The sequence below is a fragment of the Oncorhynchus nerka genome, linkage group LG14 (genome assembly GCF_034236695.1).
Source record: "Oncorhynchus nerka isolate Pitt River linkage group LG14, Oner_Uvic_2.0, whole genome shotgun sequence".
NCBI classification, from domain to species: Eukaryota; Metazoa; Chordata; class Actinopteri; order Salmoniformes; family Salmonidae; genus Oncorhynchus; species Oncorhynchus nerka.
The window spans coordinates 16,909,136-16,925,728 of NC_088409.1; the positions used below are offsets into that span (position 1 = coordinate 16,909,136).

At 42.8% G+C, this 16,593-nt stretch overlaps 2 protein-coding genes across 4 annotated transcripts; one reads left to right on the forward strand and one right to left on the reverse strand.

Moving 5' to 3' along the window:
• Positions 1 to 1,889: 1,889 nt before the first annotated feature.
• Positions 1,890 to 8,993, reverse strand: LOC115127945 (lipid scramblase CLPTM1L-like). Of its 2 annotated transcripts, none has more exons than XM_065027573.1 (17): positions 8,569 to 8,993; positions 8,277 to 8,368; positions 7,884 to 8,064; positions 7,617 to 7,756; positions 7,358 to 7,457; positions 7,120 to 7,237; positions 6,926 to 7,020; positions 6,746 to 6,830; positions 6,242 to 6,345; positions 6,028 to 6,093; positions 5,790 to 5,840; positions 5,611 to 5,693; positions 5,473 to 5,507; positions 4,851 to 4,906; positions 4,697 to 4,741; positions 4,326 to 4,441; positions 1,890 to 4,034 (listed from the first exon to the last, which is right to left on the reverse strand). In XM_065027573.1, the coding sequence occupies exons 1-17, from the start codon at positions 8,770 to 8,772 to the stop codon at positions 3,956 to 3,958; spliced, it is 1,650 nt and encodes a 549-aa protein (XP_064883645.1). In that variant the 5' UTR covers positions 8,773 to 8,993; the 3' UTR covers positions 1,890 to 3,955. The 2 variants fall into 2 exon arrangements, with proteins under 2 accessions (XP_064883645.1, XP_064883644.1); XM_065027572.1 differs by having other exon boundaries at positions 7,358 to 7,436; positions 8,569 to 8,913.
• Positions 8,994 to 9,240: 247 nt separating this feature from the next.
• On the forward strand, positions 9,241 to 16,288 carry mrs2 (magnesium transporter MRS2). Of its 2 annotated transcripts, XM_029657562.2 has the most exons (11): positions 9,241 to 10,177; positions 11,322 to 11,386; positions 11,686 to 11,722; positions 11,907 to 12,019; positions 12,244 to 12,420; positions 13,061 to 13,191; positions 13,648 to 13,764; positions 14,121 to 14,273; positions 15,209 to 15,326; positions 15,568 to 15,681; positions 15,870 to 16,288. In XM_029657562.2, the coding sequence occupies exons 1-11, from the start codon at positions 9,988 to 9,990 to the stop codon at positions 15,939 to 15,941; spliced, it is 1,287 nt and encodes a 428-aa protein (XP_029513422.2). In that variant the 5' UTR covers positions 9,241 to 9,987; the 3' UTR covers positions 15,942 to 16,288. The 2 variants fall into 2 exon arrangements, with proteins under 2 accessions (XP_029513422.2, XP_029513423.1); XM_029657563.2 differs by lacking the exon at positions 11,322 to 11,386 and having other exon boundaries at positions 10,126 to 10,177.
• The last annotated feature ends 305 nt before the right edge of the window (positions 16,289 to 16,593 follow it).

Here is a 16,593-nt window from a genome sequence, read left to right on the forward strand (position 1 = left end):
AAAACATTGACCCCTAGTGGTCTGAATATTGATTCTGATCTCAGTCCGTTCTTCTGAACAATTCTTCTCTTCTTTTTCTCTCTTCTCTCTTCTTTATGAACTCTTATAAATGACTATTCTATCTCCAGCTTATCAGCGTACACCCAATATGATCCCCCCGTTGATGATGCTTATTATGCTTGAACAAAAAGATTACATGTAACAATGGTATAGAATCAGCTTGATCCCCTCTGTCGAAGACGCTTGGACCTTCTTTTTTTATATCTTCAGTGGTCTTGTTAACAAACACGCCCACATAAAGAAAATGAGAATTAAAAACAGGTTCAACCCCTGGTTCGACCGTGGTCTTGCAAAGTTACTCCACCTCAAGAACTGCATTTGGCGAAAGGCTCAGCACACCTATACTCAGGCTGACTGGCTATCGTTCAGTCAAATTAGAAATAAGTGCACTCAGGCTACCAGAAGGCCAAAATTAGTTACTTTAAGGAGCAGTTCTCTCTCTGTGGGAGCAGTTCTCTCTCTCTAACCCCAAGAAGTTCTGGAAAACGGTTAAATACCTGGAGAATAAACCCTCCTCCTCACAGCTGCCCATGTCCCTTAAAGAAGCACATGGCTAAGCTCTTTAATCACCACTTTATTAAATCAGGATTCCTATATGACTCAGCCATGCCTCCTTGCCTGTCCAACATTTCCTCATCCTCCACCCTCATCCCATCCTTCTCCCTCTTTTTTCCCTGGCCCGAAACAAATTTTATCCCTGCAGGCAGTCACTGAGTCGAAGGGGCTAAAGGAGCTCCTTAAACTGGACCCCAAAAAAACATCTTGGGTCAGATGGTTTAGACCCTTTCTTCTTTAAGGTTGCTGCCCCTACCATCGCCAAGCCTATCTCCAACCTTTTAACCTGTCTTTCCTTTGTAGGTTCCCATTGCTTGGAAGGCAGCTACGGTTCATCCTTTATTTAAAGGGGGAGATCAAGCTGATCCTAACTGTTTTGGCCTATTTCTATTTTGTCCTGTTTATCAAACGTTTTGGAAAAACTCAATTGACTGGTTTTCTTGATGTCTATAGTATTCTCTCGGGTATGCAATCTGGTTTCCGCTCAGGTTATGGATGTGTCACTGCAACCGTAAAGGTCCTGAATGATGTCACCATTGCCCTTGATTCTAAGCAATATTGAGCTGTTATTTTTATTGACTTGGCCAAAGCTTTTGATACAGTAGACCATTCCATTCTTGTGGGCCGGCTAAGGAGTATTGGTGTCTCTCAGGGGTCTTTGGGCTGCTTTGCTAACTACCTCTCAAAGAGTACAGTGTATAAAGTCAGAAAATCTGCTTTCTCAGCCACTGCCTGTCACCAAGGGAGTACCCTAAGGCTCGATCCTAGGCCCCACACTCTTCTCAATTTACATCAACAACATAGCTCAGGCAGTAGGAATCTCTCTCGTCTATTTATATGCAGATGACACAGTCTTACACTCAGCTGGCCCCTCCCCGGAGTTGATGTGTGTTGATGCTAATATTATGTACAATATATAATTATGTTTCCATATGATAACAATAGCCTAATATATTCCATATGCTGTAAAATATTGTCTTTTAACAGTTTCACATTCTAATCAACCTAATAATTATGACACACCCCTCACTACTGTCATTGGTTGCACTAATTGCACTGTTTGTCTACAAAACCTGGTTCAAGCATTCATGGCATTAATGTTTTACCGAGTAGATTACTGGGACTGTATTAGTCTGGACTGTGCAACTGTTTGTTTTTATAGCTTACAGTTCATTCGCTGTTGGTCAGCACCTCTACACTAAATAATTGTCTTTGTATGTACACCAGCTAATGCTTTTCATTAGTCATGACAATGCAACAGAGATACAGGTAAATCATTTAATTGTAATAATTTAATCAAAGAGGAAAGTCATTCCATAAACCCTGGATGTGATTCAAAAACATCAGGCTACGCTTCCTACTTAATTTTTAAAGACCTTACAGTATCTTCATTATTTAAAAGTACAGTTGATTCCTGATAAGTGCGCATTGTATGCAAAGTGCAAAAAACCTCATTAGTGCATTGTAGCTCAATCGTCCCATTTCAAATACAGCCTGGATAGATACAGGTTATGTGCATGTTCCGGTTAGCTCTCACATATGACTGTCCAAAGACATTGGATTTATCAGGAGTTCACTGTACTTCACATTACTCCATCTTTTGTACATGTTTCTCATTCCTCGCCTTTAGCACCCATCTATACATGTACTATTCTCAAACAGGAAGTAGAGGACTGAAAGAACAAGCAGAAAACAGTACAGAAAGGGGCTGACAACACTGCCTCCTTGAGGACTATATGGAGCAGTACAGGCAGGGCAAGGAGATGCTCTATGCTTCAGTAGGCTACATACTGGTTATATCTGGTAACATGGAGCAGTGCAGGCAGGGCGAGGGGAAGCTTTATGCTTCAGTAGGCTACATACTGGTTATATCTGGTAACATGGAGCAGTGCAGGCAGGGCGAGGGGCAGCTCTATGCTTCAGTAGGCTACATACCGGTTATATCTGGTAACATGGAGCAGTGCAGGCAGGGCGAGGGGCAGCTCTATGCTTCAGTAGGCTACATACCGGTTATATCTGGTAACATGGAGCAGTGCAGGCAGGGCGAGGGGCAGCTTTATGCTTCAGTAGGCTACATACTGGTTATATCTGGTAACATGGAGCAGTACAGGCAGGGCGAGGGCAGCTTTATGCTTCAGTAGGCTACATACTGGTTATATCTGGTAACATGGAGCAGTACAGGCAGGGCGAGGGGCAGCTCTATGCTTCAGTAGGCTACATACTGGTTATATCTGGTAACATGGAGCAGTGCAGGCAGGGCGAGGGGCAGCTTTATGCTTCAGTAGGCTACATACTGGTTATATCTGGTAACATAGAGCAGTGCAGGCAGGGCGAGGGGCAGCTTTATGCTTCAGTAGGCTACATACTGGTTATATCTGGTAACATGGAGCAGTGCAGGCAGGGCGAGGGGCAGCTTTATGCTTCAGTAGGCTACATACTGGTTATATCTGGTAACATGGAGCAGTACAGGCAGGGCGAGGGCAGCTTTATGCTTCAGTAGCCTACATACTGGTTATATCTGGTAACATGGAGCAGTGCAGGCAGGGCGAGGGGCAGCTTTATGCTTCAGTAGGCTACATACCGGTTATATCTGGTAACATGGAGCAGTGCAGGCAGGGCGAGGGGCAGCTCTATGCTTCAGTAGGCTACATACCGGTTATATCTGGTAACATGGAGCAGTGCAGGCAGGGCGAGGGGCAGCTTTATGCTTCAGTAGGCTACATACTGGTTATATCTGGTAACATGGAGCAGTACAGGCAGGGCGAGGGGCAGCTTTATGCTTCAGTAGGCTACATACTGGTTATATCTGGTAACATGGAGCAGTGCAGGCAGGGCGAGGGGCAGCTCTATGCTTCAGTAGGCTACATACTGGTTATATCTGGTAACATGGAGCAGTGCAGGCAGGGCGAGGGGCAGCTTTATGCTTCAGTAGGCTACATACTGGTTATATCTGGTAACATGGAGCAGTGCAGGCAGGGCGAGGGGCAGCCTCCTTTTTCAAGTGTTAATGTCATGTCCACAAGTACAGTGAAATGCCTTTATTGCTCGCCTCAAACCTAACAATGCAGTAATCAATATGTATCACTAAAAAAAGGTTCATGCTTCTGTTGGCTACATACGGGTTGGTCAAACTTCTAACACATGGAAATATCAGTGGTTAACACAAGGTTGACTGAAAATAAGCTGTATTCTCTACTTACAAAACTAGTTCTGAACTTTACTAAAGGCTTGTAATAAACCCTGATGCACCCTCAGAGAGCCTCCCATGCTGTTTACAACCCCACCATGTGCAGGTATGTTTCCTTCATTCAACCATGTTTTCTGGTGATGACCTCAGTCATCATTGGGCTTTGAGTTTCCTGTGGTTGTGGTGGCATGATCCATACTCACGACATCTGGTCTTGTTTGTAGAGTAAAGCCTACAGGGGGTGGGGGGCAGATAGAGAAGTAAATGAATGAGATCACATGTTTTGTTAACTGTCAGAAACCAAACCCCTGCTCATCCAGGTCAATAGATCACAGAAGTGCTCAGAATGATGAAAAGTTAAATAATCTAATAACGAGTGACTATAGGGCTAAATCCCAAATGGTGCCCTATTCTCTAAAGTGCACTACTTTGGACCAGAGCCATGTGGAAATAGGGTGCCATTTGGGACGTAGTCTAGAGTATTTCAGGGTCACTGACGATAGCTGAACTGTGTCCCACCCACCTCCTCTGGTAAAGGTAGAGGAGAAACAGAATCTCATCCCTGAAGCAGCCCAGCTGGTGGGATGGGTGTGTGCTGAAGACACAGGCAAAGGCATCGTTGACGAATGTATTGACTGCCTAAAGAGAAGGCACAAGAATGCTTAATTCTCACTCTGAATGCACCCCCAATGAAACCATATTCTCTACATAGTGCACTACTTTTGACCAGGGCCCATAGGATGCACTATGGAATAGAGGGCCATTTGGGATGCATACACAGTGTCAATGTGAAGAAGAACAGACAACTTGATGACACTTTAGATGGACTTTAGGTAAGCAGCTGCTTATCGCTCCAACAACAATGAATTATACTATAAAACAGTGACTACTCACTTTATACATCAATACGTTCCATTGCAAATGGCCCACGGACTTCAACTGAAGAAGAACAAGAAGAAGAAAAGAAAGTGAAGTGAAGATTTGTGTCAAAACAGAACATTTTACTCAGGGCTCATTATGCTCTAAATTAGGACAAAGTAAGACAAACCTTGAAGTTAATGAACAGCTGAGGAGCCATAGAGAGGAATCCAAAAGCATAAATCCCTGCAGAGGGAAGCCCAGTTTCAGTTGGAATTATTCATATTACGCACTAATACAAGATATAGGATCTTAATTTGACCTTTATTGTCAAAGCAAAATAATGCTGCAGCAACATGATTTGAATGTTTAGTCCATGTTGCTTGATTGGTGGTTAAGCTATTAGCTGGCCAAAAGTAGGCTATATGTAATGTGCAATAACGTTGCACATATAACCGTGTGTTAGTGTGGGTATTCAGAGAATTATTGTCAATCACAAAGCTTATCTGCATTTAGGCAGTGCAGGAAAATTCTATGCAACAAGTGATCAAATTCAGATCCTACATCTGTAGTCGCTAATAATAAAAAAAACGTATTGGCCATGAAAAAGTAGCCTTGTGAAGCAGCCTGATCTCTCGGTAGGTCACATTCTGTTTCACTTCACAGTACAACAAATAGTGAGTGCATCGTTCAGTCTGCTTGACCAGGCTAGTGTTAAAGATCTATATAAAATATTGTATGTGTGTGATCAATTGATATTAAATTCAAAATATAACCCCCAAGGAGGGTTGATAGAGTATGTGTAAACTTACCACTGACAAGGCTGTTGATTAACCATGAATAGTAGCTGTCAAAATAAAATGTGAATATTAGATACGTTGATGATCAATGTCCTCATCAAACCAATTTAGTTATATTTTAAATGTAATTAAACTCCAGACTTGTCTTACTTTTTATACCTCAGGTATACCAGAGAGAAGATGGCTCCACTAATAGACAGAGGGTACACTAAATAAGACAGGCATTTCATTGCCTAGAAAATGGAGAACTGCATTAGAAAATACTTGTCTGCTTGATTTATGGTATTAGTGTTAAGAGGAACCAAACACACCACTAATTCAGCACTTACCTGTGTGTCATGTTGTATAGTCTTTCTCTCTGACTCATCAAATTTACCAACCTGAAGACAACCAGTTTCAAGGAATAATCCTGAATGTATACTACTGTTTGTTTTTAAACACTAAAAGATACATTTATTTCAATCCGTTTTTTCAATAACAGATTCTTAATTAAATCAACATATACTCATTGGCCCTCCATGCACACAACGTGAATAAACTATTTCTACATTTGTTTGTAATACTTACATGAACTATAGACCTAGAGGTTCTCCACTGTAGCTGTATTTTGGACACCTGTTTGACCTTCCATACCTATAGGTAGAGGGAGAAGAAGGAATTCATGAGACCTGGTATGGTAACACGGAACCTTCTGCCATCCCCAGCTATGGTTGGCAAAAAGCACTGATTATTTCTATTGATGTTCTAAATCCTTTCCAAACTGCTGATTCATGGCAGATACCTCAATTGTGGTTCCTATTCCAACAGGAATGAGACCTAGCAAGCTGCTTCGTTCCTCCAGCATTTTCAGGAGAATCACTATGGTGCTAAAGCATCTCCACAGCACTGGAACAGAACAGCATAGAGAAACAGATAGAGCTGGGTTAGTTCTGAGGTAGATGGGAGTAGATCAGTAGATTAGTGTGCTGCTGGGGGTAGTGTTTGTGGGCGGATGGTGGGTTTATCCAGAGGCCTGCCTTGGATAACTATCTGTAGTACTGATACCCAAATCTACACAAACACCATATATATGTCCCAAATGGTACCCTATTCCCTACGTAGTGCACTACCATGGTCAAAAGTAGTGCACTATAGAGGGAATAGGGTGCAATTTGGAACGTATTTTAAGCCTGACACCTCATCTTCCCTAACTCAGTTAGGAAATTGGCATGAAAACTTGGATGCAGAAATAAGAACATGAAATGCATTATAATAAAGATGTATTTTACTCCTCCCTCACTCTCACCTGTTTTGCGAGACATGCCCACCATGTTTTTCTTCTTCCTCCAAAAGCTTATGTCATTTTTAAAGGCCAGGAATTCAAATATGAACTGAAAAATGAGACAAAGAAAACTGTAGATGGCTGACATGATTTGAAATGATCTTTGTGATAGAATTCATGAACTCTCATAGAAAAATCACTTACATGGAATGCAGTCACCAAGGTAGTCAATGCTAACAGGTACAAGTTGTTGTCCACAAGAACACCTTTGATTTCATCTATATTCACCTCAGTGAACCCTGTAATAAATGAAGCAAAACAAGTCATTTTACAAGAAGTTGACAAACGTATGTTGTTATCTCAGTAGTTTAAAAGGAGGGCTAAAGTAATAAACTAACCAAAACGTTTCAGTGAAAACATTACATCCTGCATGTGGATCCAGAGACGGAATTGCCTCAGCGATAGGCCTTCGTAGGATATTGTAAGAGGTAGTTTGGTTGTGGAGCCGTTAATCTCCTACAAACACATGTTGTAAAAACAAGTATCCTCCAAGCCCTGTTTGTGAGGCATGTTTTAATGTTCTTGAAAGTAGTATTTATAACTGTAATATAATTTACAAGAAGAGTAACATCTCACCATCATGTCCTTTACCCTGACGCTGAGTTCATCAATATGTAAAAGTGGGAGATATACCATCCTGTTCTCATCCTGAAATCTAAAACACGAGACAAAATATCTGAAATACAAAACATCAATATTTCTCACCATCTCTGTAGCTGGCTCTGCATAATGTGAGTGATGCTGTGCTATATAAGTGTACTGTAGGCCTTATAGTGCACACCCACTCCCCAAATAAACACACTCACACAATACAAACATTTTATATGAGACTTACACTCTCATGTAGCGCCGGACATCACTTGGCAAGGTCCCTCTGTTGAAGGTGAAGTCCTCTGACATCATGTTTAGGGTTAGACGGGACCTCCAGTGAGAGATGGGTCTGTCTACTACTCGAGGAGCAGTGGCAGCATGTTTCTGAGAAAATGCAAGACCAGGAGAAGCCATGAAGGAGATGATCAAATGGGTCAACCAAACAGAGCAGTTACAGCTGATCTTTTGCCAGTCCAGACTGAAACATAGAGGAATCGTTTTGTTGTCTTACTTTGAGGACCTCTTTAGCAGAGCTGAGATTTTTTCGGGACATCATGTAGGTGCTGAGCTGGGCAACATGATGGACCTGACGGTTATCCTGCAAGGGAGACACTCCAAACTTGTGTACATAAACCAATGTGTGCAGAGTCCCGTTGTTACGTGTTGCCAACGGCAGGGATACATTCACCACCCTTTAAATCAAGAAAAGCAATGGTGACAGGTGAGAGATATAGGCTTCTGTCCCAAATGACACCATCGTGTCTATATAGTGCACTAATTTAGACCAGGGACCATAGGGAATACAGTGTCATTTGGGATGCAACCCATAACCTTATACTCGACTAAAAGTGACATGCTATTTTTACGCCACATGACTGCAGATTTAAATGGGACTTCGGCCTACCTTTCAAATTTAGAATGTATGTCAAAGTCATCTATCTTGATGATGAGGTTGAGTTCACTGTGGTCAGGCCTCAAACTGGAGAAAATGCTGAGCTGTTAAAATAAATGAGACTTCGCATTGATTTAATTCAATGTATCTTTATGGGCTTCTTGTGCACCATGGTCACTAATTAAATTGTGATGCATGAAATCTCTGACCAAATACAACAGCTAAAAAGGATTAATTGCACTAAAAACCTACCCTAAATCTAGGGTTTCACTGCAGTATGTGTAAGATCAAGGCCACTATTTACCTGGAGACGGGGTCTTTCTGCAAGGTAGGAAGAAATGCAGTCTCCTTTACCTCTCTCACACGGCTTGGTGTACACAAAGCCATAAATCACACAGCAGGTGTGTGACATATACACGACGAACACTCCTAGTAATATCTTTGTCAGATAAGTCCTTTTGAATAGGTCCTTTGAACTCGTCGGCTTTGAATAGCACGAAGGGAACATACTGGTATGAAATGTAAAAATAAAAAACGACCAAAACGAATGGTGGACATTGACAGCTAAAGCTAGAAGTAGAGGACCACAAAAGTGCGTCAATGATATCAGAAAATATACAATTTGTCAAATCAGGCGCATCATGCAGTTCGGCATCTTCTAACCCAGAACTGTATCCAGGCAGCACGCGGAGACGCCTATTCGGTGGTGGTGACGCTTCGCCTCCTCGGTCTACGTCACGTCAAATACCGGGTGACGAATGGGTGCCCACAGTGGTACCCACAATGTGAAAACACAGCCCTCAATGTGATGTATCTTTTCAGCATAGGGAAATTATATTTCGTGGAAAAATTGGAAAATGTGTAGGGTGTTTTGTTTCTTCCCGAACATTTACTGAAATCTCAAGTAAGGTTTTCTTTCGTTGAACAACTTCATTGGTTGAAATGGATTCATCCTCTCGAGTTCAGGGTTATGCACGAGCACGTGTTACTGTAACACCAAAACACCCGGATGCCTGCCGGTTGTAGTTGCTCAGAGCCAGCTGTCCCTGTGTTAAGGAGGAATAACGTATCTTGGATTTAGCTATACCAGCTGCAAGCCTATTGTTATTTGTTATTTTACTCACATATGGCACTTTTTTTGCGACTGTGCGACAGGTTGAGAAGTTCGTTCGGGAAGCACGAGCTAGTCTCCTGCTAGCAGCATATAAGTTTGTTCGCTAACGTTAGCAGTTAGCTAACTTACTAGCTAGCGCCTTGTTTTCGTGCTAACTAGCTAAATAAAGGGGATACCTAGTTAGTTTTACAACTGCATGCATTCAACTGAAATGTGTCTTCTGAATTTAACCCAACCTCTCTGAATCAAAGAGGTGTGGAGGGCTGCCTTAATCGACATCTACGTCTTCGGCGCCCGGGTAACAGTGGGTTAACTGCCTTGCTCAGGGGCAGAACGACAGCTTTTTACCTTGTCAGCTCGGGGATTTGATCCAGCATTTTACCCGACTTTGGACTGAAACGGTTGTATGATTTTGCAGAACAAACTACTGTCGTTGTCCAGTGCTACGTAGCCAGCTGATAAGTTTACTAGCTACCTAGCCTACGTTAGTGATTCTGTTCCGGATGCAAGTGAAATAACCAGTAATGCAACTGATCAGCTGGCTAGACCAACAAAGTAGCTAAATAACTAAGAACACTTTGCTAAAATGCAGTGGTGGTGAACAAAGCAATGGAAGCTTGTTTCAAGTCGTTCACCATTGGTAGTCTTCGGAGATCTCTGGACATTAAATTCAGGGTCCTCACCGGCTGTTTGACCTGCAGAACAGTGAGTTGTTCCAGATCACCTGTAAAATGCCAACTCTCCAAGCATCAGCCGGTGACGAGGGGGAAAGCAACACTGTTGCGATCATGTCCGTCTGGTAGGTGATGTAACATTTTTACTGTTATGGCTAGACCTAGCTGCACAAGGCTACTCCCGCCTCCAGTAGTTGATTTGGAGGTGTTGGGGAGACTACATACATGTATTTGTTTAAGAGACATCTGGATACTGTGTATCAGGATTGTGTGGCCATTTACACAGGTGGTTCAAAAGATCCAAGGACAGGATGTACTGGGTCAGCATTTGTAGTGCAGGGATGTGGGGTGGAAGTCAGGAAACGTATTACAGATCATCTGGCTGTGGAGCTGATGGCCATACTGTTGGCCTTCCAGTGGCTGGAGGAAGTCAAGCCAGACAGAGTAGTTATTTGCTCTGATTCATGTGCAGTGTGAATGAGTCTCCAGTCCTTTAGCTCACGTAGCAGACAATACCTGCTTTACAAAGTGCTACAAACCCATGGCAGGAATAGACAGATTAGTATACAGATAAGATTGACTTGGGTCCCAGCCCATGTAGGGGTGGAGGGGAACGAGGCAGTTGATGTACTGGTGAAACCAGCACTTAGTAGTGTTGATGTTGTCTTTTCAATGAGCCATGCAGTGGCAAAAAGCCTGATGTGGACAGTGAAGGTGCAGAGATGGCAGGAGCAGTGGAATAGAGATACTATGGGCAGGCATTTATTTCAAGTGCAGAGGTAAGTTGGGGAGGACGCCAGGAAAGAACAGAAGAGAGGGGGCTATTTTTACAAGATTAAGGGTGGGACACAACCAGTTGAATATGTCCTTAAATGTGACGGGAAAGCATCCAACAGGAAAGTGTGGTTATTTCCAGGAAACAGAGACTGTGGAGCATGTATTGCTACACTGTGGGCAGTATCAGAGGGAAAGAGAGAGGCTGAGATCTAATATGAGGGAGAAGGGGAAACAGGAAGTTAGTTTAGAGTATATTGAGTAGAACGTCATTAGATATAGTCTCAAATATTTAATATTTTTGAAGAGCAACGGGGCTGGCAGGTAGGATTTAGTTTCTCCCGTCTCTGGCCCACACTCCAGTACAGTAGGTCATGCACCATAACATTGGATGCCAACTGCTGATAAACCCCCCCCCCCCCCGAAAAGGAAGACCTAGCTGCAACACAAATGTTGTTGTTGGCTAATGGATTATTAATGTTGTTTAATTGGCAGCATATTTAATTCGCCATAGAGGAACTGAGGCATCCCTCTCCAGTGTGGCTCCTGCTTTTGTTGTGGTAAGTGGCAAGTTTTAGTTGTGTCAACTATATCCAATTTGAAATTGTTATTCTAGTCTCTCCTAAATGTTATGTCTGTCAGCAGTATATCGACATGATCAAATGTTTATCAACATTGACAATGCCAACATTCTATAAAAAAAAAAAGGTTGCTTCTGCAAAATGCAAGAAGAGAGAGAACCAATGTGTCAGTTCTTTGTGACTACCTATATTGTTCACCTGAGGGAGTGTGTGGAATGTATCTAGAAGTTCTACAGCAATATACTGGCAGTAGCTACAACTGTGCTCTTCTGTCATAGATGAAATTTGACAAAGATGGAAATGTAACCACATTTGGTAAGTATTGGAACATCTATTGTCCCCATTAGCTTGCCCATTATTTGCTTTTGTTTCGTTTTCTGTTCTCACAAGGACTGCATCGAAATGAAATTGTTTATTGTACTTTGTTACTGACAAGGTATTTGCCCTCCCTATAAGTTTTGAGTGTGACTTCTGACCCCTGGTCTGATTCCTATCTCAGAGAAGAAGAAGATGGAGCTGTATCATGAGCTGAGTCTGCAGGCCAGAGACCTCAGGTTCCAACACCTCACCAGCATCACCGCTAGGAACAACAACATCATCATTCGCATGGAGGTAGCTACATATTGTTTTTGTTTCGTGTTACAGCGTTATGCTGAAGGTACTGTTAGCTAAACTGCTGCGTTTGTCACCTGTCGTGACAGCTAGCCTCAAATTATCCTCTAACTTTTAGAGAATCCTATGATTAAAAAAACAAAGAAAATCGCACACTAGAAAAGACAGGTGACCGAACTTGACTCGTTTTTGCACCTGAACCGAGTCTGTTCTTGTGTCTTCAGGCCTTGAAGGCAGTCGTGACCCCCAATAGCCTGTTGGTGTTGGATTTCCGAGGTCTGGGATTGGAGAGATGGCTGGTCATGGAGTTGGCTCCACAGTTGAATGGGGATCATGGAGCTCTGGCCACTCATTCACTGCCATTTGAGTTCAGAGCCCTTGAAGCTATTCTGCAGCACAGGGTAAGACACACGCTACGCAATCACTCATTTAGTATTCATTTATCACAACAATTGTTCACATTTTATTTGGATAGTCCCATAGTATGACCATGAGTAGATCATCAATATCTGTTGATAAGCACCTGTTGCTACGGTAAGGGTTGAGTTCAGGGTTCGGATCAATCAATTACATTTATTAATTAAGCTCTTTTTACATCAGCAGATGTCACAAAGTGCTATATAGAAACCCAGCCTAAAACCACAAACAGCAAGCAATGCAGATGTAGAAGCACAATGGCTTGGAAAAACTCCCTAGAAAGGCAGGAACCTAGGAAGAAACCTAGAGAGGAACCAGCCTCTGAGGGGTGGCCAGTCCTCTTCTGGCTGTGCCGGGTGGAGATTAAAAGAGTACGTGGCCATTAAGGGCAGATTGTTCTTCAAGGTGTTCAAATGTTCATAGATGACCAGCAGGGTCAAATAATGATCAGTGGTTGAAGAGGGTGCAACAGGTCAGTACCTCAGGATAAGGGTTAGTGGATAGTTAGTTGATATGTTGTTGACAGTTATTGAACATCTACAAACCATCTACTTGGGACTATCCAAATAAAGTGTCACCTGGTATTTGTTTATGCATGTATGTGTCTGTTTGTCTTGTGTATAGGTAAATACCCTTCAGGCTCGACTGAATGAGGTTCACCCTGTCATCCTGGACATTCTAGAGTCTCTTGTGGATCCTAAACTACTCTCTGCAGATCGCAGCAAACTGCATATACTTCTTCAGAACAGCAAGAAGTGAGTGGAAAAGCAATGCCAGTCATATCATGATAAGGAGCGTTGCTGCTTTTGCATGTAACGTTTGGTTCATCTTATCAAGGCAGATCCTCTATTATGGGCATTGGGCCAGTAAATGAAAGGTTTCTGGTTCGACTCCGAGCCGACTATGTGAAATATCTGTCAATGTGCCCTTGAGCGAGGCACTTAACCCTAATTGCTCCTGTAAGTCACTCTGGATATGAGCATCAGCTAAATGACTTAAATGTATTGCAAGTGTAGAACAGATTAACACCTATGGTTATAGTTGGGCCAGGGCTATTGTATGGATCTAGAAATCCTGCACTAGAAGGCGTGGCTGGTTTAGCTCTGTGAGGTCAATCTCATTCCCTTTCTCCATCCTGGTTCGGGAGACTTCCAACCGGGATTTTGGGGAAAGTTACCAGAATCTTTCAATCCTAACTGTTTTCTGCCCAGCCTGTCAGAGCTGGAGACAGACATCAAGGTCTTCAAGGACAGTCTGCTGAAGATCCTAGATGAAGAGGAGATGATCGAGGAGCTTTGTGTCACCAAGTGGACGGATCCACGTGTGTTGTAAGTGACATTTCAATATGCAGATTTTGTAGACACATGGTACTTCATGAGATTATTTGTGTTCATTGTACACATTTTTCATTATGGTGGGAGTGAGCTGACAACGGGAGGGTTGCTGGCGTCAATACGTCAGGGGTCACCCTTGATATAAACCTCCTGAACTGCTCATTGGGCACGGCACTGTGGCTGCTCTGTGGTCCAGCCTTTTAAGCCTAGTCTGTGAGTGTGTCTGAGGGGTTGGTACAGCAGGAGACACATTTCTCTCGTATGGATGAATGTCTTTTTTTTCTTCTTAAGAGTTGTTGGATGAAGGCTTTATTGGTCTCTCTTGTTGTTGTGTGTGTCTCTGGAGGCAGTGAGGAGAGCAGTCTGGGCATTGATCATGCTGAGGAGATGGAGCTCCTCCTGGAGAACTACTTTATGCAGGCTGAGGAGCTGGGCAACACGACCAGGGAGCTCAAGGGCCTGATAGACGACTCCGAGAGTGTTATCTTCATCAACCTGGACAGGTACTGACGACGACAACCCTGTCTGCGTCCTTGTTTCCTAATATAGTGCAGTACGTTTGACCAGGGCCCATAGGTCTCAAAAGTAGTCCACTATGTAGGGAATAGGGCAGGGGTTCTCCAACCTTTTGGGCCCGGGGACCCCTTTTGTGATTGAAAATTCTCACAACTCGAGTGAGATAAAAACAAATAGCATACAAAAAGTTTTTCTATGACTTCAGCAGTGCATGGCCAGACGAACCAAGTCTGGGGCCCTGGGAAGGAACATTTTTAAAGGCCCGTCTCTTGACATCAGAGAGAACATTTTGCAGTTTTCAAGCTAATACGCTGTAATTCTGCACATTTTGTCACGTGGCAGAGATTATTTTGTTGTTGCAGCTTTAAGAGAACGTTGTAGTTTTAAAGCTTCAATGAGTTCCAAATGTATAGTTGGTGGAGTACTGTGTATATCAATATCCCTGTGAGCCTCCCAGGCCCATGTTGCCCAGGGTTAAAAACATACATTGTAGATGAATAATATTATATTTGATTGTATTACACACTAAACTTATTTCACAGATCCCTTGGCCAAAATGTGTTTAACCTGTTGTTAGTAATATTTAAGGGGGGCCGCCAGTTCTGCATCTCTGGTATAGTGTAATAGTCATGCTGCGTCCATACAAAATATCCTGGCAGAATGATCTAGCTAGACAAAAATAAATCAGTTTAAGTGTATTGCTGATTTAACTGGCTTTTGGTAGACTTCATTTGTCCTGATGTTGTTTTCTGTTCTAAGCTGCATTTAATGCTATCAGGGGAACTAGCCTGTTTTTCCAACTGCTGAACATGGCATTTTCCTTTTCTCCTGTTGTTAATTGGCTTAACCAGCTCTCTGTTAGTCAGGCCTAGTTTGTCACCATCCCATTTCCGTCTGTCCCCATGGGCCATGGCCCACCCAGTCACCGGAACGTGATGATGCGTCTGAACCTGCAGCTCACCATGGGGACCTTCTCACTCTCCCTATTTGGCCTGATGGGCGTCGCCTTCGGGATGAACTTGGAATCCACGTTTGAGGAGGTCAATGATATGTGTTGATGATAAAGCTTTAATCTTGTAAATTACACGTGAGACACTTTAACAATGAGTTTGTTAACCTGGCAACACATGCTCATTGTAAACTAGCCAGCTGCAGCAATGTAATATTGCTAAATGGCAGATGAACCTGAGGTGAAGGATGACTGGCTCAGTGTGTGGTCCATAGAGATATAACGCTAGATCGAACAGAGTTTTATCTATGGTGTCGTGTTTGTTCCCCCAGGACCCCAAGGTGTTCTGGCTGGTGACAGGCTTCATGTTCCTGGGTAGTGGACTAATCTGGAGGAGACTGCTCTCGTTCCTGGGTCGACACCTTGAGCCTACCGTCCCCCCACAGGTAATTTAATAGTTAATTATTATTTATTTGGATAGAAATGTGTATCATCTAATATGTAACGTGTATAACTCACTAATGGTCAATACCAGCCCCTGTCTGACATCTTGACCATGCTTAAGCTCAGTGTTTCGTCTTGAGATCATTTCCATGACTTGTGTTGTTATAAAAACCCTCTTTGTCCTCCCTAGATCCCAACAGTTTGGAAGAGAAATCAAGTCAACTCAAAAGGAGGAGAGGTGAAGAGTGGACTAAGAGGATAGTTCCTTGTTGCACCACCTCTCTGCTGAGGAATCTGAACTGTTTGACTGTTTTCATAATACAGTGAGATTTTCCACTCGTTTATTGCAGAGGAATGTTTTTTTTCTCTTCATAATCTCAATATCTGTTTTTTTGCAATTGGTTTAAGACTGTTGTAAGCAGTGTTAATGTATTTATTAACATCCTGGATATATTGTTATAATGAAGAACACTGTATACCTCCATCTGTATTCAAGGATACTGCACCAATTTTTACTGTCCAAAAACATGGTCCCACTGTTCACCAAAACCACTGTTCAAATAGTTTTGACTGACTATACAGCTAATAAATAAAGACATTGAGTACTGAGCAGTCTCAAACTTTGAAAGAACTAAAACCCAAGGACCTTTCCTGTTTCAGCATGACAATGCAGCTATTCACAAAGCGAGGTCCATATATAAATGGTTTGTCGAGATCGGTGTGGAAGAACTTGACTGGCCTGCACAGAGCCCTGACCTCAACTCCCATCGAACATCTTTGGAATGAATTGGAACGCTGACTGCAAGCCAGGACTAATTGCCCAACATCAGTGCCCGGCCTCACTAATGGAAGCACGTCCCCGAAGCACGTCCCCGCAGCAATGTTCTAACATCTAAACTCAGCAGTTTCTTTTC

Coding starts and splice junctions, on each gene's coding strand:
- LOC115127945 (XM_065027573.1), bottom strand. CDS start 8,772: ATGTTCCCTTCGTGCTATTCAAAGCCGACGAGTTCAAAGGACCTATTC. Junction 7,757..7,883: donor CTGCTAAAGAGGTCCTCAAA/GTAAGACAACAA, acceptor GCATTTTCTCAG/AAACATGCTGCCACTGCTCC. Junction 4,035..4,325: donor CTCTACCTTTACCAGAGGAG/GTGGGTGGGACA, acceptor CACCCCCTGTAG/GCTTTACTCTACAAACAAGA.
- mrs2 (XM_029657562.2), top strand. CDS start 9,988: ATGGAAGCTTGTTTCAAGTCGTTCACCATTGGTAGTCTTCGGAGATCT. Junction 12,421..13,060: donor AAGCTATTCTGCAGCACAGG/GTAAGACACACG, acceptor TCTTGTGTATAG/GTAAATACCCTTCAGGCTCG. Junction 15,682..15,869: donor AGCCTACCGTCCCCCCACAG/GTAATTTAATAG, acceptor TGTCCTCCCTAG/ATCCCAACAGTTTGGAAGAG.